The sequence below is a fragment of the Triturus cristatus genome, chromosome 2_1, assembly GCF_964204655.1.
Source record: "Triturus cristatus chromosome 2_1, aTriCri1.1, whole genome shotgun sequence".
NCBI classification, from domain to species: Eukaryota; Metazoa; Chordata; class Amphibia; order Caudata; family Salamandridae; genus Triturus; species Triturus cristatus.
Window position 1 is genome coordinate 280,147,398 of NC_140581.1, and position 24,382 is coordinate 280,171,779.

At 45.0% G+C, this 24,382-nt stretch overlaps 1 protein-coding gene across 1 annotated transcript in view; it reads left to right on the forward strand.

Annotated features, from left to right (window-relative positions):
- WDR70 (WD repeat domain 70) overlaps positions 1-24,382 on the forward strand; it is a 1,822,964-nt gene that overhangs the window by 197,895 nt on the left and 1,600,687 nt on the right. Inside the window, exon 5 of the mRNA XM_085631103.1 lies at positions 8,495-8,554. Coding sequence (XP_085487229.1) covers positions 8,495-8,554 — 60 coding nt within the window. The remainder of the gene's footprint in view (positions 1-8,494; positions 8,555-24,382) is intronic.

The window sequence follows — 24,382 nt, forward strand, 5'->3', positions numbered from 1 at the left end:
AAGGGGAGTGGTGTGTCCCGTTGTATGGGGTATACGGGCAATACTGCCACCTGTAGGAGGTACAAATCAGCGCCATGTTAGGACTATCAATCTAGACCCAAGGGGTGAGCCTAGTCAGGAAGTTATTGTTCATCTAGTCAAAAGGCTCCATGGACTTTCCTCATTAAGTCCCTCTTTATTGGAGGAAAGTCGCAGGACCCATCTTTGCTCTGTGCGAAACAGTGTCTTGTTACTCATTCTGGGATGTGCTTCCAAAATGACCCAATGTAGGGTATCTGGTGTATGTTTCCTCAAACCAAAGTGTGCAGTCATTTTAGTGTTAGTTTTATGACACCTGATGTTACTTCTGTGTTCTGTGATGTGTGTCTTAATAGGCCTGGTGGTCATGCCTATGTACTGGAGGCTACACAGACAAGTTAGCATGTAGATGCAATTAGTGGTGTTACAGTTGGTATGTCTCCTGAGTTGCCACCTGAACCCGTTACTAAAAACAATCTCTTTTGTGGGTTTTGTTAGTGGACAGCCTCTGCAGGTCCCACATGGGTAGTGGCCCATCACTGGTGGGAGGTCTCATAAAGATCTCTGTGTACAGATGTTAGTGATCCTTTGCCTGGTATGTATCAGCATGTCCTTCAGGTTCGTGGTGCGCTTAAAGGCAAACCTGGGGTCTGGTAACTCAAGTGTGCTGGTATTCAGAATATGCCAATTTTTCCTGATGATGCTCCTGATTTTGTTGGAGTCTGGGGTAAATGTTGTGACGCTTGTGAGTACATCACTGGGGTCTTTCTATCTCCGAGAGGCACTGCTGGAGATAAGACAGAAAGAGGAATAAAAGAACTCCACTAAAGAGCCCCTTCATGGGTGCCCGTCGGGTATTGCAGCGCCGACCCGACGAGGAGCAGACCCAAAGGACTGATGTGAGTTCGTTGTAAATAAGAAGGGAGCTTACATGCAGTAGAACAGCTATTTGGCAATTACCTGTTCAGATTGGAGCACAGTGTTTCAACAAACGTATGAAAGCAAAGATGACCCAGACATAAACGTTACCAATTGGGAAGCTCTGTGGTTGTGGAGAAAGACAGACAGACAGACACAGACAGATACTGATTCTGGGGGAAGCTTGGAAATTGTCTACAAATAAGGGAAGCTAAGGGCTTTTTACAACAGGTTCAGCATACATACCCAGCGGTACATCAATACAAAACAAGCCATAAGCATGGTTAAACCTATCCAAAAAAGTGTATCGTTTAATTTCTTTTGTTTTTCGTAACATGTTATTGTTGTTCATTTCACATCAGTCTTGTTTTAGGCTGTAGTTAAAGTGATCGGAGACACGATCAAGCAAGCAGAAAGGAAACAGATTAGAAGGGAGGGGGTAGTGTGAAAACAGCGGGGAGAGAAGGGAGGGTGTAATAAAAAACAAAGGAGCCAAAGCTATAGAGAAGGGAGGGGGGAGTGGGAGCAGCTGTGCACGTGTATGTGATCGTGCACTCAAGGTTTAGGCCAGCCAAAACTGTGGGTAGCACTTTGAAAATCCCACATATAAAATGTCTCTTCGAGCCTTTGGCTCGCGAGACCTAAAGAGTATGCAGTTCCTTACCGGGGGTACAGGTCATGTGTAAGAGTGAAATGTAAAAAGATGAAGGAATTCCTCTTGTGGGAATTAGGTTCCTAATTCCGACAAGAGGAACTCCTTCATGTGCAGAAAAGGATTATAACTCTAGTAGGAATCACAAAGTGACCAGAGGCAAATCGTGTAAACTGCCATTGGAATACCAATGGACACCTGGTCCCCTGCCCTGACCAGAACCTCCCTTGAGGCGCAAGTAATCTGTGTAACAGCCACAGCTGCATCCTTGTAGGTATCTGGTTCAAGTCAAGATGTCTCCTGACCCATCTTTCAAAGAAGAATGCTAATTATCCTGCCTCCTCATCACAAGAAACTTATCATTTGAGAGCTTTGTCCCTAAGCTACTTCATCCACAACAAATGCTTGGCTCGTGATAGCATTAAGACCTGTCAAACCCTCAACATAGTTCCAGAGAACCAACATACACTCTCTTTCCGCACAGGATACTAAACAGTTAACCATCCCACCTGCTGAACTTATGACAGATGCTGAAAAGACTTCACACTGTCGATTATAAAAGGGTTAAGTTATCATCAATAAGATATTGCTCGAGTAGCTGTCAGTAGTAACTTGTACTATCCATGAATTTTAGTGGTAAGCTTGCAAATGACTTCTTACACTCTCCAAGCTTTATTGCTGAGCATTCAGGCTATATTTTTGCTACGAAAGTTTGACCCCACCAGTTGATTACAAAAAACCCAAATACATTACAAATAGAACACGAGCCGTAACAGCAATACCATGAAACTCTTTGCAGGAGGCACTTTATAGAGAGGCATTTGTCTGAAGTGCCAATGAACGCAAGTCAATTTTTACTCAATTTACTTTTGTCATCATCTTGACTCTGAAGTTTTTCCTTCAGGTGGTGTTGTTTGGGAACGGACTGCTAAGGAGTAAGGTAAATGGAGCGATTGGTTTACGTTTTAATTTTTTGGAAACTATTGGACTTTTTCACCATGGGAGTACTGGATTCTGCTGTTGGGCCATTCCCAGGGAGATTTAATCTTAGGATGGAAAAGCTCTTCACGTTCCAATCGAAACTGCTGAGAATGTACTTCGACTAATTCTGAGCTGCACCTTCATTTTTCTAAGTCTTTTGTGCAGTCAAATCAACACTGCTGCTAATGCATCGTGAAAGGATCTGTTTCTCTTTAGGATTAGTGCTTGGTACAGTAAGGCAAAAGTACAGAACATGTACACAATCTAATCATGCATTATGCGGCAAAACCTTCTATGCAAGTCCCTAGCTCAATTACTCTCAATGTGTTGGCTGAATTTCGACCCAAATAATCATACCTCCACTAAGGCTTTCAAAATACTCTTACTTTGTCGCTTTGTTTGGTCGGGGTTTCTTTGCAGTCTCATTACGTGACATGTGTTTGCAATCTTGTGCTTTACAAATACCCAGCCAACCTCACAAGCAGACAGACCCTTTCGTTTCAAAGTGTCTGCAAACATTTGCAAATGCCATCCTGTTGAGCTCCTCAACCTATTGGAATGAGCAGTGGGCGGAAGAAGGCTTGAACTTATTTTTTTTAATGAATGGTTCCATGTCCATGAGACCACTATACAATTAGGATTGCTTGTGTGTCGCTACCTTGAGCAGTTGTGAACATTGGGTAACACTCCCCATCACAGTCTGCCACTCAGCTCCACACATAGGAAGTGCAGCATCAATTGATGGAGAATCATAGATAGCCGGTGCCACTGGAGAAAGGACAGAAGCAACCAATTACTGACTATAACTGGCCACAAGTTTTGTGGGACTACAAATGCAGTTTCTGAAGCAATCTTAAATAGCAGCATGAGCTGGATGTTTGTGTATTGAAGAGGTAGAACACCTGAGCTTTGCCTGAATGCGAGTGCGGGTTTTGGATCTTTGAACTACGTGCTGTGTTCCTGCTTTTTCTCATCAGGGTCTGAGTACTATTGCACATTATGATGTTCTCTAAAATGGATTACAATGCGTCTATACTGCATCATTTCTCCTGGAGTTAAACCAGGTCTATTCTAGCACTGCTGAGTGTTAAATGTTTGCACTTGCCGACGTAAATACAAAAAAGACTGAGGAGCTTTTTGTGTTTAAAGGTGCCATTACAGGAAACCTGTTTTACCTGAAAACAGGTAAACCTTATTTCCCAATCTGATATTTGGGCTGCTCTTCCTAGTAATTATGTTTTTCAATCTAATAGACCCCTTAAATAAAAGAGGTGGTGGGGTAATAGCTAGTAACACTGGGGTCTTCAACTATTGGACTAACAATGAAAATATGTGTCCGAAATCCATGAGATTTTTGGACTTACTGAATATTTAAAATTTAACACAAAGTATTACAACTTGTATTCATATCAAAGGTCATAATCTTGATCAGGTCTGGACAATTAACGTTTGACTGGCTGAACTGGATATTTTGCCTGCATCTGATCTGACCATCATATGAGCAAGCTCAAACTCCCCTTTCACAGCAGAAAAACAGTAGCCGTATATTGTATAAAAGTTCTCGTAGATGGCATCTTTTCAGTCATGATATCTTTCGGAAAGCCTTATCTGATTCCTTCCCACTAATTGGTGATGATGTTCACTTCATGGAACAGAATGTTAAACAGTAGCTATTAGCAGCCAGTGATACACATGCTCCTGTGACAAGATCAGAAATGACTTATCATGCCAATTCTTCTAATTGGTTCTCTGATGAACTAAAAGCAGCTAAACCTAAACTCCGTCAAACGGAATGCAAATGGTACGGAGATCACTCTCCAGCAAATAGAGACTTATTTAAAAAAGAAATGAAAGAATACAAGGCCTACTACATGTTACTAAGGCCAGGTATTTTACAAACAAATTAATGCAATCCGTTTATAAACAGAAAGATATTTTTAAAATTGTTTCTTAGTTTTGAAACTCTAAGAGTGTGGCACCTTCAATGGTAACCATGCCTTGGTCCTGTTGGACTTATCGACAGCCTTTGACACAGTCAACCATGATTTATTGGTGAACTATGTGGAGACTGCAGGTGTAAGTGGCCTGGCCCTTGAATGGGTCAAGTCTTTTTTGAACGATCATACTTAATCTATTCACCTGGGCCCATACCAGACTCCAGCCTATTGGAAAGAGTGGGGGGTGTCCCAGGGATCTTCCCTCTTCCCCGTCAATTTCATGTTTACATCAGACTGCTAATGAAAGAACTAACAGAAATGCATTGTAGAATTTATAACTATACAGATACTTGGATTTGTTGATGCATCTGCCCCCAGGAAACCTTCCAGGCTGTTCTGCTCTTTACTTGAAACTTGATGGGCAGGAACTATCTGAAATTGAATACACAGAAAACGGAAATTGTGATTTTGAACAACAAGATTGATCTTTAGAATCTTTATTACTGGCCTCAAGTTACAGGTGCGGCCCAACTCCTAAAAGACGAGCAAAACATTTAGGTATCATAATCGACAGTGATCTGCCCATGAAATCTCAAATGGGATCAGTAGTCTGAACTAGCCACACAATCCTAGGGAAGATTAAAAAGATCTCTAGTTTCCTTACACAAGCCCCACTAATGTGAGTGATAATGGCCTTGTTGTTTCCCGGCTTGACTGTGCCAATGCATTATCTGCTGGCTCACCCAAGTCCCAACTGTATAGACCTCAAATGATTCAGAACCAGGCTTAAACAGCCTAGAAGATGTCACATTTCACCCGTCATACAGACCTACATTGGTTCAAAATGTGCTGTATTGTCTGTAAACGCAGTCTTGGGGGAGGACCCACAATTTATCAAAAACGAGATCAGACCATCCACTGCTGCACGTGCCCTACGTTCCCCCTCATTAAAGCTTTTGGTCATTACAAAATACAGCAGGAAACGTATGTGGGGGGCAAGGTCTACTGTTCAAACCCCTCTGACCTGGAATTCTCTTACTCTTTTTCCGATCAGACTTTATCACAATCAAGAAAAATCTAAAGACCTGGCTTTTTAAGCAGGCGTGCTATTTACACTGAGGTGTGCCTTCAGTACTCACTTCCGCTTCTTTTATTCCTTGTTTTCCACCTCCAAGAAACCTCTGGTGTATGTACGCTCCACAAATTTCATGTAACAAAACATAACATCCGAGATTGGTTCCGGACTATTATTTTCCCATTAACGTTGGACTTTTAATGGTAATCTTTCTGGTCTTATTTCAGAGCCTTGTAGCAGTGGAGGATCTGTTAAAAACAAGGAAGGGTAAGCCCTACAGGACTGAAAATATCTGTTGAAGTCTGGGCCACTCTGACTCTGCCAGTGTCTATATGGGACAGCCAGCTCCATTAAAAAGCTTAGAGCTCTCCTTACTTGTTTCAGACGCTCTTTTATCCTTCTGAGATATTTTTCCAGGAAATGGGTAAAATACTAATGAGCTTGACACTGGAATATATATTGTAAAATTATACTCGTGCTACAGTATGAAGGTGGCGGTTTGAGACTGCCAGGCAGTAAGAACTATTACATGGCAATGGAGCCATGTATTAGTCTTTACCATCCTTAAATGACTCAAAATAATCCTCTGGATGTTGCCTAGTCCCACTCAAAGAACTGTGGTTCAGGTTCTTATCACTTCTAGACTGGATTATGGCAACATCCTGTACTTAGGAGTCAATAAGGATGTGATACGCAAACTGCAAGTGGTGCAGAATGCGGCCGCCAGGTTGCTTTACCAGGCCCCCAGAATGGCTTCCATCTCAGGGACCTTCACTGGCTCAGGGTGGAGAATCGCATTAAATTCAAAGCCCTATGCTATATGTTTAAGATCAAAACTGGCAAAGCACCGCAGTACCTAAATGCTTTAGCTCTCCCTCACTTACCTTCGCGTCTTCTTAGCTCATCCACTCAGGCTATATTTGTGGTTCCTAGGATTAGACTGCAGCGAATGGGCGGTCGGTCCTTTTCTTACCTCGGCCCCTGTATGTGGAATTCCCTCCCTTTGTCACTTTGAAATGAAACCGTTTATGGGAATTTTCGAAAGGGTGTAAAAACTTGGCTGTTTAATCAATAGATTTTTTTCCCCACCCTTTTCTGTTCCTGATGGGCGATGCCAGGAAACCTTTGGGTAGCTGTGCGCCTTACGAGGTTAAATTAACATAACATAACTAATCAGCAGCGGTCCGTGGAGGGAGTTCCATGGGGCAGAAAGGCGGGACTGGGGAGGGGCGGGGTGGGGGTACTAAACACCAGAATATGGATAATTGAAGGTAAGTAAACAATTAAATAAATAAAACTAATTTCGTAGCGCGCCTTGCATCACAAAATGCAGTGCAGCGTGCGCTACAAAATTTGTTTTATTTATTTAATTGTTTACTTACCTACAATTATCCATATTCCGGTGTTTTGTACCCCCCACCCTGCCCCTCCCCCGCCCCGCCTTTCCGCCCCACGAAACTCCCTCCACGGACCGCTGCTGTAACTAATACATGGCAGTGGAGCTACAATTTGCTGCTAAATTGGTTCTTTGAGGGACTGAGAAGTGACAGCATTTTACTAAAAGGTACTTGCTTTTCAGGAGACTCAAGGGAGTTCCTCTTTAGAGAGTTAGTGGGGATGCTATGTCTGACTTCTCTAGCGATTTTAATGAAACCGTCTCTAAGAAGGGTGATTTGGAAACTCACTGTGCATGCTCCTTATTGTTGGAGAAGCTTCCTGGGACATGCATGTATCACGGTGGAAAGATTGTAGGGAAATGGACAATGTATGCATTGTAGGCCCATTTATGACATCTGTGAGTTTCATGACCTTTGCAGGTGTGCAGGAACATTTGGGTATGCCGAGGGGCTAATCCTACAGAACAGGACTTCAAAAGCAAACGGGAACCTTTGCTTAAAAGCCTTGATGGATCGAGCAACAGTGAATAAACCAATTCTTTTACTATAAAGGGCTGTAAGGGCAAATATGAAGAGTATTCAGATGAAAGCTGGGGAAAACTGAGTTAGAAATCTGACCGAAATGGGCCAAGGAGAATGTTTATGTTATGGTTTAAATGTTTTTATTGCATTTTCAACATAGATATATGCATATAACCACTCTCATACAGGCTCAAGTGCGAACCCCTGCCGGGAGAATGTTTATGTTAAAAGAAAGTGTCCTGTAATGCACGGTTCAAGCTTGTGCAATTAAACGACTTTGTTTAAGGAGAGCGAAGGTGAATGTGAATGCTCCCAGTGTTCTGCATATTCATGTGTGAACATCTGTCACACGGTCTGATGGTTTCTAGAAGTCATTGTATAAGGTGATAAGGCACTAACTGCAACCACAGCTGGATTTGGGCTGGAGGAAACCAATAGTTATTTAAGTTAATCTTGAGATCTAAAAAAAACAACAACATCAATCTTAAGTTCCTGAGTCTTGCCTTAATACTAGGTAAAATATGAATGGAGATGACCTGGTTGCAGGGGTGCTTCCGCAATCGGATCCTCTGTAGAAGTAAGTATGCAGGAGTGGGTGGAAGCAGAGACGGGAGTCATGAAGCATTACAAGTCTGAGCTCCTCCCTTCGTTGAATGACGTCGAGATGCTGTTGTAGGCATGTGGCACAAAGGGCATAATCAATTAAAAAAAGTACTTAACCAGGGCACATTGGTAAAGGGACCTAGGGTAGGCCTTACTGCTGCATATTAAGTAATTGTAGCTCTTAACCATGCTCAGTATGTAACATTGACCACAAAGCTGTATTATTTTGTATTACTGAAAACAAAAAAGAATATAGCACTGATATTTAGCGGTTCAATAATTGTATGGTATTTACATTAGCCATGCTGGGGATTTGGCTGGGATATAAATGTAAAGAATTGTGCTTTTAACTTTTGTTGTCTCTTCTAATTGTTCATGGTCGTTTTTGCAGGATCCTGTCAAGAGAATTCCTGACTCGCACGAAATTACTCTCCAGCATGGATCCAAAACTGTAAGTAACAATTTGTCAGGGGCGGCTGGCAAGGAACGGGTGTGGTGGGCGGGGACACAAAAAACAAAACACCATTGCTGGCTGCGGTCTCTCCTCAGCTTTGGTCCCTTCTCACGCCGCCTTCTCCTCTGCTTCAGTGGAAGCAGGAAGCACTCAGGCTCTCTCCCCTAAACCAATCACAGTTCTGCAATGCAGTGTTATTTGTCTTAACGCTGTGGTTCGGTGCTCAGACGGGGAATGGGAGCCTGGGCATGTTCCTCACCAGAATGAGTACTGTAATGCAGCCTGATGGGGAACATGCAAAGTGCGCATTACTGTTTGGCCGGCCCAAGACGGCCGGCCAAACAGTCATGCGCACTTTGAGTGTGCCACCACTCTTCCCCCCTGTGACCTCATCCCTGCCCGCCCTAACCTAGCCCCCTAGTGAAAAATAAAATGATAAGGCTATTATCATTTTATTTTGCCTTTCGCCTGCTCTGAGAGCAGTGGGGCAACGCTCCTCCACCTTACCAGATGAGCCGCCCCTGCAAGTTGTGGTTGTAAACCACTTATGAACGTAATTTAGTTTTTTACATGTCTATTATGGAAATGAAATGGTGATCTTTCCGATTTGCTAAGCAAGAAAGACATCAAGTGTCAGTTTTTCCTGTGCAATGGGTCGTCGGTATATTTTTTTTTTAACGTTTATATTATTATTTTATAACATACAATACAACAATAGCAGCCCAGTTGCCAATCCGTTATGCAGTTATAGACACATTAGCATGATATCAGTTACATGTTTAACACCGGAATGGGGCCTGTACTAGGCCATGGTGTGGCTGATTCCCAAAATATCACCATGCGACACACAACAGTGATAATCCAGATACACCAGCATAGGTAAGTCAGTAATGGTTAAGTGACAGGAGTATCCTGGAGTGACGAGGATCGAGTGTAAGAATTGTCATCTTGCGATTGTGCCAGGTATGTTTTTAAAGGTGTCCATATGTCCATGGGCCTAGATCTATTTGGCTGCATCTTAGCAAAGAGGATGGCATTAAGATTACAGACTCTAGCCCTCCTAATCCATCCGGGGTATCCTCCCCAGCCAGCGAAGGGCCAGTTCCCTCTTGCCCGCAGTAAAAGTACCACCACTAGTCGTTGTGTAGGTTTTGGTATCTTGGCTACGTAACCTTGCAGCGTGCTTCTGGAGTGTTGGTGAACATCCACCCCACCACTGGAGCCAGCATTTCTAGAATCTCACTCCAGTATGTTGCAATGACAGTCACCACAAGTCTACGCGAGGCAGAAAAAATCTGAAAAAATCAGCCTGGGGCTAGTGACAGCAGAGGCATTCATGTGACCTTAACCTATGAAGTTTGTGTAACTTGACAAAAGTGTAATATAATCTCTGAATGAACTTTAAATGGTTTAGCTTATGTTTATAATTTATGGTCATTGTTTCCAATTGAGCACAGCAGTGTGACCATTTGCAGACAGCCCATATATATCCTAGATGCTTCTCCCATTGGGCTATTGCAGATATGGAACTTATCATGCATATGCCTATTGTTAACCTATATATTTGCAAAACCCAGCCTCTAAAATATTCAAGACTAAGCCACTTAGTCAGAGGCATACATTCTTGGGGTTCTAACAGGGATTCAGGGGACTATTCTTTAATCGCATGTCACATTAATTTCAAATGAATATGCCCCCATGGTGATAACTCTGCCTTTATCTCTGAATTGGTCAGCCTTCAAGAATATCCCATCATGATACATGTGCCCCATCACATTCATGTTATACCTAGTAGGTGTATATTTGACTATTTTCTCTGCAGTAAAAAATAACGGTGGGTTATCTCTGCGAGTAAAGCAGTAGTAGCCTCAATATATTACACAGTCTGTGCCATACATTATTTATAGCAGCTGCTGTATCAGTGGCGGTCCTAGGATATTGCAGTTTCTAGTTTCTTAAAAAAGGCTTAAATGAAGTTTACCCTTTTTCACACTTTCCATCTCCATCATCAGCTGGCTTTGCAAAGGCATGCATAATGTAATGCTGTTTATAAGAGCACCGTTATGTGCACCACATACACAGTAAAGGCAATGTTTTTTTAAACTGAAATTAATATTATAACCATTGACTGGTATTGCATGATTGCCTAGGATTGTATACATAGTTAGGTTATAACCAACTCTCACAATTAACCCCTCTCTTTCTGACCATGACCTAATTCATAAGATATTTCCCTGATCCCCTGGTCAAAACAAAAATTTCGTGACCTTACTCCTCTCACATCCCACATTTCAAGAGAAACCTCTGATTTTCACCCAATGCCATATTTGTAGAAACCTGCATCACTCTTCAGTTACCTCAAGACTCAGTTTTGCACTCACCCTCTACAAGTGGAGGATGTTATGCTTTTATATATGTGAAAAGGTCCTCAATCCCTTTATCGCTCGTCTCAAAACCCCACCATACAAGAAAAAGACCATAGGTGGTATATCTTTTCCTGTCAAGCAGCCAAACTATGGAATTCATTAACCCCAAACATAAGATCAATGGATCACTGTAGGAAGGTGGAATCTGACTATATGGTTGCCCCCACTTTTTTCCTGGTGTTTGAATGGTTTTTGACTAGTCTGGCTGGGATCCTGCTATCCAGGACCCCAGCCTATCTGCGTACTCCCTTAAATGATTGGTGTGCACATTAGATGCACTAGTGATTGGATACTGTGGTACCTTATGAGCCCCTAGTATATGGTACCTTATGTGCCTAGGGCATTGGTACTTCACAGGCCTACCAGGGGCTGCAGCATGTATTATGCCACCCCTGGAAAGCATTCACAATCTGACACCACAGACCTGCCTGTGTGAGGTAGTGTTAGCACTCCTCACTGAGGTATAGGTTCCTATATCTCACCATACACACACATATAAACCTATCAGTCACCCCTCTTGCAGGCCCTAACAATCCTGAGGGCAGGGTGCTTGGTTTACTATGTGAGGGGGTGCTTCTGTATGAGCAGGACCCCTCTGCAGCTGGCAGAGTCTATTCTCTGCTGCTGTTTGTGGATGCGGTTAAACCATATACTCTGAAGTGCATTATAACCTCGCGGTAAATGCTAACTTTGGAATGACCGCATCAAAACATGTCGTGTTTGGTGTCAAACAACTTGGAATCATACCCCACACCAGTAACTGGTGTGGGAGTAGGATCCCACCCTTCTAGAGGGGACGACATGTACCCACTGTTCTAAACGGTAGAAATCTCCTAGGGCCCTGGCATCACAAAATGGATGCCACCAGCACAGACACTGGGCTGCCCTCCTGCTGCTGACCGAAACTCGCAGTGGAGGAAGCCCAACAAAAGGTATCCTGCCCCAGGGAGGTGTCACCACCTCCCAGACAGTAATTAGTGTATTGGAGCTGGGTGGGTGCACTCTTAGAGTGCCTTTGAAGTCCTGCACTGGGGGAGCAGTAGTCTCCTCTGTGCATATGCCAGCTCAAACCGGTTCAGGAGCTACCTGCCCCTGCTCTGGCGAGAAACTGGACAAAGGGAAGTGGGTGTAACCACCCACTACCCTGACCCTCCTAGAGCAGTGGTCATAGAGCTAGTCCCTCCCCTATCTTCACTACAAGATACCAAGCATTGCCAATGCAATTCAGATTACCCTGGACGACGCTCTACAAAGAAGAATCCTGGCCCTTCGACATTCCACTATCTCTGGAAGACTGAAGAATCTCCCTTGGAGTCAAGGAGTGACTCCCCTGCTTGGCAGGCACCAGTAACTTTACTCAATGGTTGCACACTTCAACGCTCCCGCCGGAGTCCGAAGTCCCTGCGTCCCCTGAAGCGGATTTCCTGACCCCTCGATGGCCATTTTGAGTCCCCAGCGAAGCTGTGGCATCTGGACCCCACGAGTGACGAGGAACAGCAATTCCAGGGAACCGTGCACTGATTTCGAGTGCAAACCCTAAACAACGTTCTACAAACTTGTGCTTTGGACCATCTGTAGTCCAAGTCCCTAGCAGATCTGGTACCGAAAATCAGCGGCCTACCCCGTCCCGAGTGACCGTGGGCTCCTGTGGAACTTTTCCTGCAAAGGCGTCTTCGCGGTTACTTGCCCGTTGGCTAGTGACTCACCCGAAGACTTTCTCATCGACTTCAAGGGCTCTCCTGGTTGCTCCGGGCCTGCCCTCACTTACCCTCGCTGAGTAAGTCCATCAGACCTTGCTGGTCTGCATCATCGTCAATCTTCATTCCACACGAGACTTGCAGTTGCCAAGGCTTGTTGGCTCCAATCCGGTTGCCGACACCGTCATCAGCTGCAGACGTCGTGGGACACTCCGAATCCAGCTGCTGGTCATCGTCTATCTCTCCTGGACCTCGTGAGCGAAGAGACAAATCACCATCGACGACCTGAAACGACACGACATCAGTGGTCATCCATCCTGCTGGCCACCGGTCACTGGCAAGTGACTTTGAACACTGTCCCCTCAATTTTCAGGTCCTCTTCATCTTCAATCCATCTTCGGATTCCAGCGGACACCTCTTCAGTCGTCTCAAGCAGCAAGTCTTCATTTGTCTCCATTGAAAACAGCATCGCAACCTGACACCAAAAGACACCTATGCACCCGGCTTCCCTGGGTGAGGTAACTCGTGCACTCCAGTGCCCAAGTGTGTGTTGGCCCTCGAAATACTTACCCTGTAAGTGGCTTGCTTGTTGACTTCTTCGAAGTGCCATAAAACGTTAAAATACAAACCGCGACTTGCTCCATTGTAACCTATAGGAAACCCGCGGCTGTGTTTAGACACTGCACGCGTCTCCCGTGGGCTTGGTACTTACCTGCTAACACTGCAGAAGTGAAGCCTCAGCGATTCCCAAGGCCCTAGGCCTTTACATTTTGCAAGTCGAGTTTGTTAAACCATTTTCTTAGTATATGGTCTGGTACGCCCCTAGGGCTCCAGCCATCTTTGTGCTTAATTTATTGAGAAGTGTTGACATTTGAATGTGTTTCTGGGTTCTAATCTCATAAAGAGATTAGTAGAGTGTATCTAAGAATAAATACATATATATTTGATATATATACCTGTGTGGTGTCCTTTTCATTTGGTAATTCAAGAGATTATAAGGTAAAACAAGCTGCTTTACATTCCTCAGAGACTCAGCCTGAAGGCTGCTCTCCACAGCTACCACTAGGATAGCTTTCTTTAAAAGGTTGTCTTAAACCTATCTTCCATAAGAGTCAAATTGGACTGGTGCAAGGTGGCCACTATAACTAGTGACCAGCATATGCCAGGCCAACTTCTCACAATAACCATCTTATCTTCAGTAGACTACTCAAGAGTTTGCTCTTTCCTACATAACCACCATACTCAAACATTAATGTACTGTGATAGAAAAGCAGACATTTGAGTTGAGCACATTTAGTGCCGATGGTGTTGTAGGACGCTCTATACAGGAGCTGCTCTCCTCCTAAACGTGGGAACTACCTAGCGTTCTCTGCTTCTTTTTGCGTATCCCTGTGTATGTAAACATTTATTTATATGTATGTATCTAGATATGTGTATTTCTTTGTACAAATATGCATAATAACTGTTTTTTTTTTTTTACAATGTATAGATATTCTTTAGGTCTGCTTAATAAATGTATATGTTACTTATAGTTATATGTATGTGTGTGTATATTACCTACTGGCGGTCGCCAGTAGGTAGATATAGTTGGGACCTATTTTCCATAGGAAATCCGCAACATTCTATTTGGAATAACTTTGGCGCCGATTGACGAATCTTCGCGAAATTTTCAAAACTTTTGGCCAGCTCCGGTCCGCTCCTATCCTGACAGTTTCACGGTGATTCATCAAGCGGGGGCCGAGAAAAAAGGGGGTTCCCAAAACGCATTTTCCCCATGCAATTTCCCATAGGACCTTTAGCCGCAGCTACAGCCCGAACTGCTGAACTTAATTACACCAAATTTGGCAAAGGGGTTGTCCTTAGTTCAGACTCGTGCCTTTTGCTTAAATGGTGTAAATCCGTTCAGTAGTTCCTGAGAAAATGACATTTAAAAGTACATATATATCTATGGCCTCGGAGGATCCGCGCACCCTATGCGCACCCAGCGCGCACCCTGCCGTGCACGAGCTGTATTCTAATTGGCTGTCAACACTCCAAATCAGGAAGTGTTGGCAGCCATCTTGTGCCTCGGTATAACCGAGGCCCAAGAAACCTAAGAAACAAACAGGCAAAACGTGAAAAGGGGGCAGGGTAGAAACACCCTGACCCCCTAGGCCCAAAAAAAGCATTTTTTCTTTAAAAAAATCTGCGAGATTCGCGCACCCAGCGCGAATTTCAGCCCAAAAAAAAAAAATTAAACGCGGGCTCCCGCGCTTTTTGGTAATTGGCCCGGGGCATTTTAAAAAACATAGTGTTGGGGGGGGCAATCCCCCCACACTGCCCCAGGGACCACCACCCCCCTGGGGCTTATTAATATTGGGTGGAGGGGGCCTCTCAGGCCCCCCCAGCCCCGGGGACTGCCACCTCCTGGGGCTTATTAATATTGGGTGGGGGGCTCTCAGGCCCCCCCAGCCCCGGGGACCGCCACCCCCGGGGCTACAAAAAATTGGGTGTGGGGGGACTCTGAGGCCCCCTCAGCCCCTGGGACCGCCACCCCCCTTGGCTGCTAACAGATGTGGGAGGGGGGCCGCGTGGCACCCCTCCTGGAGCCTTGTTGTGGACCTGGGGATCGCCACCCCCCAGAGCCGGCTCCTGCAGTGTCCCAGGGTGCCCACCCCCAGGCCACTGCTGTTTGCAATGGCAGGGCGAGAGCCTCGCGGCTCCCACCCTGCCATTGCAAACTGCTTTTCTTCATTGAAGCGAGAGCAGGGAAACCTGCTCTCGCTTCAATGAAGCAAAGCAGATTGGTTTTCCATATGGGGAGCATCATGTTAGCTGCTCCCCGTGTGGAAAAGCAATGTCGGCTCCCGCAGGAGGCGGGGAGCAGGCTGGGACCGTGGGGGGATTAGGGACCCCCCCACGGTCCCCAACAAGAGGCCAGGCCCCGGGGAGGGGGGCTACGCAGCCCCCCTCCATAAAAATATTTTAAAAGTTGGCCATACCCCGGGGGATGGGGTCCCCGGGGCCCGGAATTGGCCTCGGGAGGGGGGGCCACGCGGCCCCCTTCCCGTAATTTAAAAAAAATAATAATAATTTGGGGGTGAGGCCCTGGGGGATGGGGTCCCCAAGGCAACAAAAAAGTAAAAGGAAGGGGGCCACACAGCCCCCCTTTAAAAAAAAAAAAGACGCGATCGTCCCTAGGCCCCGCCCCCTCACAAGCACACTCTGCTTATACTGGGGGTCCCTGGGGGCCAACTAGCCCACCAGGTACCTCCAGTAAGCGCCACAGGTCTGCGTTGCAGAGAGGTGCTCCAGGCCACGCCTCTTTTTACACTGCTGCAACGCAGCCTTGTGACGCTTACTGGAGGTACCTGGTGGGCTAGTTGGACCCCAGTGACCCTCAGGATTCAAAGGGACTTAATCTCCCTACTTAAAACACGCCACGGGGGCACGTTTGCACAGTGGTGAAGGTAGGGGCCAACTAGCCCACCAGGTACCTCCAGTAAGCACCACGGAGCTGCGTTGCAGAGTGTTGTAAAAAAGGGGCATGGCCTCTCTGCAACGCAGCTCCCTGGCGCATACTGGAGGTACCTGGTGGACTAGTTGGCCCCCAGGGGACCTAAGGATTGAAGAGGAATTAATTCCCCAACTTAAAACGCGCCACAGGGCGTATTTGCACACATGTCACCTCAGGCCCCACCCCCTTCCTTCACCATTGTGCAAATTTTCCTCTAAAATCAGCCGAACTACGAATTCCGATTTACTCGCCTGTTATCACGAGAGACCTCAGTGCTGCATCTTTGAGCCCAGTATTGATCCTGAAAAGTAATTCTAACCGTACTTGCCAGTAACTTGAATTAACTTCCATAGGATATCATTGCCTGCTTTTTGCGGAAAAAGTTTCTAAGTGTCGATTTTTGAAACGTAAAAATATTCCTCTAAAATCAACCGAACTACGAATTCCAATTTACTCACATGTTATCAGGAGTGACTTCAGTACTGCAACTTTGAGCCCAGTACTGATCCTGACAAGTAACTTTAACCGTACTTACCAGTTACTTGAATTTCCTTCCATAGGCTAACATTGACTGCTTTCACTTGGAAATTCTTCTAAGTGTGTAGTTTGGAACTTACAAATATTTCTCTAAAATCAGTCGAACTACGAATTCCGATTTACTCACCTGTTATCAGGAGAGAACCCAGTGCTGCATCTTTTAGCCCAGCACTGACCCTGAAAAGTAATTCTAAGCGTACTTACCAGTAACTTGTATTTCCTTCCATAGGAATCTATTGTGTGGTTTTCAGCAGAAAAGTTTCCGTGTCCATTTTTGAAACGTACAAATATTCCTCTAAAATCAGCCGAACTACATATTCCGATTTACTCACCTGTTATCAGGAGAGAACCCAGTGCTGCATCTTTTAGCCCAGCACTGACCCTGAAAAGTAATTCTAAGCGTACTTACCAGTAACTTGTATTTCCTTCCATAGGAATCCATTGTGTGGTTTTCAGCAGAAAAGTTTCTAAGTGTCTATTTTCACAAACTAAAAATATTCCTAAAAAATCGTCTGTGTGACTTAAACACATTCTTTCAACTGTTTACAGGAGATTCACCAGTGCTGGATCCAGGATCCACCACTGAGTAAGAAAAAATAACGATAACACTACTTACCTGCTAAGTGAATTTTCTGCCATAGGATAACATAGGTGATTCTATGTGAAAAAAATTCTAAGCGTTAACTTTTAAAATACAATAATATTCCTTAAAAATCACTACTGTAACCAAAATCCTGTTTACAGGAGATGTCCAAGGACTGAATCTAGGATCCAGTCCTGTGGTTAGAAAAGTAATCCATAAAGTAACTAATTGCATTTTACTAGAAATTCACATTGAGCTCAATGTTGCATTGTGTTTGAAATTTTGTTGCCCATTGCAACAACTGTAACTACTGTACTTAAAAGTCTATTGCCTATTTGCAAAGTATTTAAATTAAAGTAATTCATTCTGAGAAAGTCTATTTTGTATTGCACTGTATAATGTAATTATAATGTAATAAAAAAAATAAAAAATCTAAAAATAAATATTTTAAAAATGTAGTAAATCAGTATAAAAAAAAATCAGTATAGCAATTAATACATTAAAAATTGTCATTTACAAAACCTTTGAAATTCACTGAAAAAACCATAGGTTTCAGCCCTGATATAGTTAGGAATTAGCATTTAAAAAACCTTTGAAATTCACAGAAAAAACCATAGGTTTTAGGGGTGTTAGTTAGCTGGACATTTCACTCGAACAAAACCATTGAAATTCCTCCGATATAGTTAGTTGTACTAACTGCATCTCGCGCGCCCGCAATCCACTGCTGATGATGTCACATATTACATCATTCATGACATGGTCAGTGACATCACTGTGGGAGGCTCAGTTCGTGAGGGTCCTGGGAGCAAGAGGGAACAGTCTGTGTTTGTGGACCCTGGCCAGGAAGCTCTGGTGCAGAGGGTTTTGCTCGACTGTCCCTTGTGCGTCATAGACGGTCACGGTTCTCAGTTTGAGCCTACACAGGGGAACAAAAAAGGACAGCTGGGCCACTCTCTGTGCTGTCCTCTGTGGGGCTAATGTCCCTCGTTGGTTTGTAGGTCTTTGAATTGTTGCAGTCCGGATTGGATTGTAAACAAGTGTTGGTCGTGGCAAGGGGTCGAGTACCCCGGGTATTGGTGCAGGGTGGCTCGTAGGGGTCCTGGCATCTCCAAACTTGGTAAGGAGAGGGATCTGACCTCTTTGAGTACGCTGACCTCCTGCTGGGCGGATACTGCATCAGCGGACCTGGTAATCAGCAGCTTCTTGGAACTGCACGTCACGGTTGGTGTCTGCAGGATCCAGGGAAGTGGCTCCTGCTCTCCAAGGGAGATTCTGGCTGTTTTTCTAAGTATCGGCAACCCTCCAAGGTGTTTTAAGGATGCACAGCTGCTGGACAAATCTAGGTTTTGTAATTGTAGACTGGTTTTGGCACCAAAAGTTCACAGCAGTCTTCAGTGTCCTCTGTTCTCCTTTAGTCAGATGAATATGCAGTTCTGGTGTCAAGAGACCACCTAAATACTCAATTTAGGGGCGTTGGGCGAGTGTAGAGCAGTAGCCAATGAGCTACTTACCCGTAGGGTCACTACACCCAATATATATCTCCATTTCTGGTGGTAAGTGGGCATAACCCTATCCCATTGTTCCTAATTCTGCCATCAGCAAGATGGCAGAATTTTCTATGAGTGGGGCACATCAGGCAGCTCACCTTTGGGGTGTGTCTGACCTAGGTGTACTCCATTCCTCCTCGCATGACTAATGGGCATCAGGGTAGAGGGTGGCATCTCCCAGGTCTGGGGGAAGCCGGGGTCGCATATCTAAGACGGCAAAGGCTTTGAAGCCTCTGGCCTTGGTACGCTAATGCTAGCCATAATTTTTTAGGATGTGTGAATGCCTCCTGGCAGAAAAGGCATTGTTCCTGACCTGTACCAGTTAGCCAACACACTAAAGGACTAATAGGGCTCAGGGGGTACCGTCCGTATACAGTTTTGTGAAACGCCCTTTTGAGGAATATAAGTCTAAATAGTATTTAATAAAGACTGTAGCGATGTGAAACATAGTTAATTTAAGGTCCCCACGTTAATGTCTCACACTAGATATGTTATTCTTGGTATGGTCCCTGAACAGCCATGCAAGGGTTCTGCTTTGGGCATTCACTTGTAGCATCAGCCCTGCACCTCTTTTCTCAAAACATCCATTTCCCTTTCAGCCATCTGTCTGAATGCCATCAACTCTGAGTATATTGTCGATCTACTCTTAGGAGTTGGAACTATCATAAGTCTAGGCTCCAAGTCACCAACATTTCAAGTTGTTTAAGCAACATTTTCAGTGTGCCAGTTTGTTTAGTGATACATACACCTCTAATTACAGATTTTAATGCCTCCCACAGTGCTGTATATGTGGGCACTGTTCAATTTGAATTATCCATATATTGTGCTTGTTCATTCAGCCTTAAAAGCAGTGTCCAATAGTGCACGAGATGGGGAGCACCATGGTCTGTATATACCAGTGACCTGAAAACACTGTAGAATGGTCTAATAAGCATCTGGGAAGATAGGTTTGTCTCTAAACCCAACGCAAGATCTCAGACGAGCACCATTACTGGTCTGTCCTAGAAGATGAATCACGAATAAGACTCCCAGTTTTTAGTTTTTACTGATTCTTACAAATAAATACAGACCGAAAACAATGTGTTTCCTGTTTCTCTTTATTTTTAAAAGCAAAAGAATACTGAAAATGTTGCTTCTTTTGAGAGACTCTCAATGCTGTCTCTCATGAATTCCAGATAACAGCTGAGCACATGGGGAGATAAACAGATAGAGATTTCTTTAATACAGGCACATTTTTGTAGTATAAGGCTAATATGTACCTGTGGTGTAGTGTTTTGTTATATATGGCTGCTTAATTTGCTAAAACGCTACTGGCATCCATTTATTTATGTATTTAATGCGATTTTATATAGCGCGAACATTACCCGAAGGTGTCAGAGCGCTTTACAAAAGAACCAGTTGCGTTACATAAGGACTTTGGATTACATGAGTTACATAAGAGATACAAACAGGAAAAAAATTGCAAATGTACAAGGTATAAAGTCACTCAGGGAAGAGATACAAACAGATAAACTCTAAAATCACATAGGAATGGTAGTAAGTACAAAGGTCTACTACATATACTAGTGGTTAGAGTTCTATATATACAAATAGTAAATTCACTCAGGATTATATTTTAACAGCGATTAGGCTTGGACAATTATAGATTACATATTTACATATAGATATATATTTATGAGTTACAGAAGCATGGCTCAGGCATAGGGAAAAATCAGGCAAGGGGTGAGAATTTCAGGGGAGAGAAGAACGGAATAGGGGAGGTAGAAAGAGTGAGGGAGGTAAGAGGTAGGGGAGGGGGTGATGAGTGATGGGATCAGGTACAGGGGAGTCAAAGAAGAAAGTCAGAAAATGGCAGGGCGCATAAGTGTCCAAGTCAGAAAGTCAAGGGAGCAAGTTCCAAGAGCCCATTCGTGCCCTCTGCTCGAAACCAGCCAGCGTGCTCTTTCTAGCAACACCTCCAAATCATCAGCCGGGCACCTTCCTGTTCTCTTCAGGTGGAGCGGGGACTCTTTTTCGTTCTCTCTCCGCTAGCCCCGTGCTAGCCTCCATATATGGGTGCACGTCCGACTTAAATAAATGTGGAAAAATTTACCATTTTAGGACTCCATTTATTCTCAAAACACGAATCAAGTCTGGATAAATAATAATAAGATGGCCAAAAAATAAACCTGGATAAATACAGACGGAAATGTTAAAAAATAAAAATACCATAAAACCGGAGAAATAAGTGCGTTCCTCGCCATATTTAGTACTCAAGGAATCCTGGAGAGTCAGTAATTCCATGTCGTGTTTCGAAGTGTCTGAAATTATTTTAGAGGGAGATACATCATGTCTAGACCTATTAATGGTTTCGTCAATCACTAAATTAAAATCTCCTTCCCATATTTTATTAGCATATTTTTTTTTTTAACAACAGTTTTTATTATGTCACTTGTCAAATACAATGCAGAGCTCTGTAACCCAGAGACAGACTGCCACATGTTACACATAACATGTTGCGTTGACTTTTATTATATACATTGTGCAAAAACTGAAATAATAAGGAAACAAAACCATCCCCCCCCCTGCACTGTCTTTACATCACGCTTATAATAATACAGATTCTCCTGCACCTGAAGATGCATTATCCGCAGGACCTTAGAGGTACAGTACCACAACTCCTGCTCCACTTAACCCTCTTCTGCCACGTCCCTCACAGCTGGGGGCTCCAGGTCTAAACCCCGATACGTCGCCCACCTCTTCCAGATCTTATAATGCTTCAGCGTGCATCCTCTTGCTTGAAAGATAGAGACCTCCAGACCATGTTGAAATACAAACCATTCTTCCAAGACGAGAACCGAGGCGGAGCCCCGGCTTTCCAATTACGGGCAATGTCCCATTTTGCCAGCGTAAGGCCCAGTAGCATCAGATGGCGCTTATAAATATTTCCCCCCACCCCTCCATTATATCTAATAGCACCAGTTTAGGGGAGTGTGGGAGCTCCCACCCCAAGGCTTCAGCAAGGCAGGCCAAAACCCCCCGCCAGGACCTTACAAGCACCTCGCACTGCCAGATTGTGTGAAACAGGGTACCATCCACAGAGCCACATCGTAGGCACATCGGGTCTCTATCAAGCCCGCCCTCCACAACCTGATACGAGTATAATAAACACGGTGAAGATAGTTAAATTGGATCAACCGAAGGAGCATAGCTATCGCCGCTCCTCGAGGAGACGCAAGCGCTTCCGTCCAGTCCTCTTCACCAGAGGACCAAGGTCATCCCCCCCACCTCGCCCTAAGTTTATCTAAAGTAGTGGGGCCATTTGTCACTAGAGTTTGATATATCTTGGAAATTTTATGGTCAGTTAGGTCACCCATAAATACTTTAGCTTCAACAGGAGTAAACTCGGGAAGGGACTCCAACTCCGCAATGCTGGGAAGAAAGGTATGTCTAAACTGCAAGTATTTAAAAAATGGTGTTTTCGGCATCTGATATTCACACTGAAGATCCTGGAAAGATTTTAAGACCGTGCCACGCATAACATCCCCTAGGGTAGAGATCCCTATATTATCCCAGTCTCTGAAACCCCCAAGCCCGTAAGGTGTGTCAATCTACCATTGGACCAAAGAGGAGTCTCCCGTGTCAGCCTGCCCCACCACCCCATCTTGCGCAGGGCCTGCCTCCACTCCTGGAAGACTACCCTTGTGGCAGACAGCAGTGTCTTGCGGATAGTGGCCAAATAGAAGACCGTATGTAGGGAATAGGATCCCATCTGGCACCGTTTCACTGCATAGGCAGGATCTGAGCGATCCCCATACCGCCATTTGTTCAATATCAGCAGTTGCGAGGCCACATAGTAGGACTGGACTTCCGAGGTGGCTAGCCCACCACATACGTGAACTGATAACACGTCCGTAACGCTACCCTGGTTGCCCCTCCCACCCAAAGAAACTGTCCCAGGACCGAATTAACCTGGCGGAACCAAGAGGGCCTAACGGGGAATGGATGATTCTGTTACTTGTATCGTAAGCGTGGCAGCGAGACCATCTTAAAGATGGTCGACCGACCTGGAAGAGAGAGAGGCATATGAGACCAAATTCTCAATTCGTCGCGCACCTGCGCCAAGACAGATACAACATTACGATTCCAGGACTCTCCCGATGAATCAGACAGAAAACCCCCCAAATATTTCATACTGACCGTGGTGACCTGCACCGCAGAGGCCCATGTACCCAATAATATCAGACGACCCAATGTCCACAGCACGGACTTAATCTCGTTCATGAATAGACCGGAGATCTCCCTGAATGTTTCCATAATACGTAGCAATCTAGAGCCCGTCCTATTGACGTCAGTCAAAAAGAAAAGAACATCATTCACGTAAAGTGCGATAAGGTCCGATAGTCCCTGTGCCCATTCGAAACCCGCCACTTGCGCGTCGATCCGCACCCAATCCGCCAAGGAGGGCAAAAAGAAATGGCAACAGCGGGCACCCCTGACGGGTCCCCCGCCTAATAGGAAAAGTAAAGGAGGTAGCTCCTGCAACCCGAACCGATGCCGTAATAAGAGTATAAAGAAACTTTAAATTGGCCAACAAGCACAGGCCCAAATTCAAATTATCCAGGAGCGCAAAGAGATACGTCCAGCTAAGGGAATCAAAAGCCCTATCCATATCCGCCAAGAGAAGAGCCGCTGGTATCTCCAGCCTCCAGATCAAGTCTATAGCGATGTTTGCCCGCCGTATATTGTGCCGTGTCGCCCGTTGAGGCATGAAGCCCGCCTGGTCCAGATGGACCAGTGTGGTGATATGGGAGCGAAGGAGAGTGGCCAAGGCCTTGCCCAAAATCTTGGCCTCAATATTTAACAGCGAAATGGGGCAGTATGAAGAGTGTTGGTCCAGAGGGCAGCCTGGCTTTTGGAACACAACCACCTCGCCATGTCTCCAGTCCCTTGGAAGGCAGCCATGCTCCAGCGCCTCCTCCACTACCCGAAGCCGATGGGGTCCCAGTTTCGAAAAATATCTCTTAAAGAACTCACGGGAATCCGTTGGGCCCTGGGGCCTTCCCAGAATTAAGTTCCCCAAATGCCGTACCAAGTTCCTCCACCGTAAGTGGGAGATCTAAGTCCGCCCGAGCCTCATCGGAGAGAGACAGGGGTGGAAGATTCAAAATAAATCGGCAGACCATTTCCTCTGCTAAGGACTTTACGTGGGGCGTACAAAGTGCGCAAAGCTCTCTGCAATAACTGAGGGATCACCCAAAGCTCTCCCATCCGTCCCCGAAAGCCTAGGGAGAACCAAAGAACTCGCAGCCCCCTGATACAGACGATGAAGCAATTTGCTGGACTTATCGCCTTATTGATAGATCCTACTACGGAACGCCAGCCATGCCAAACGAGCCTCATCCAGCAATAAGTCCGCGTGCATTTGTCTAGCCACTAATAGCTGTCGACGTGCCATGGTCCCCCCATCCCCCCTACCTGCGCGTTCCAATTCCAACAAGTGGGCCATCGAGCGCACCAGGGACTCCATCTTAGACCGCCGGGGAAAATAAGAAATGTC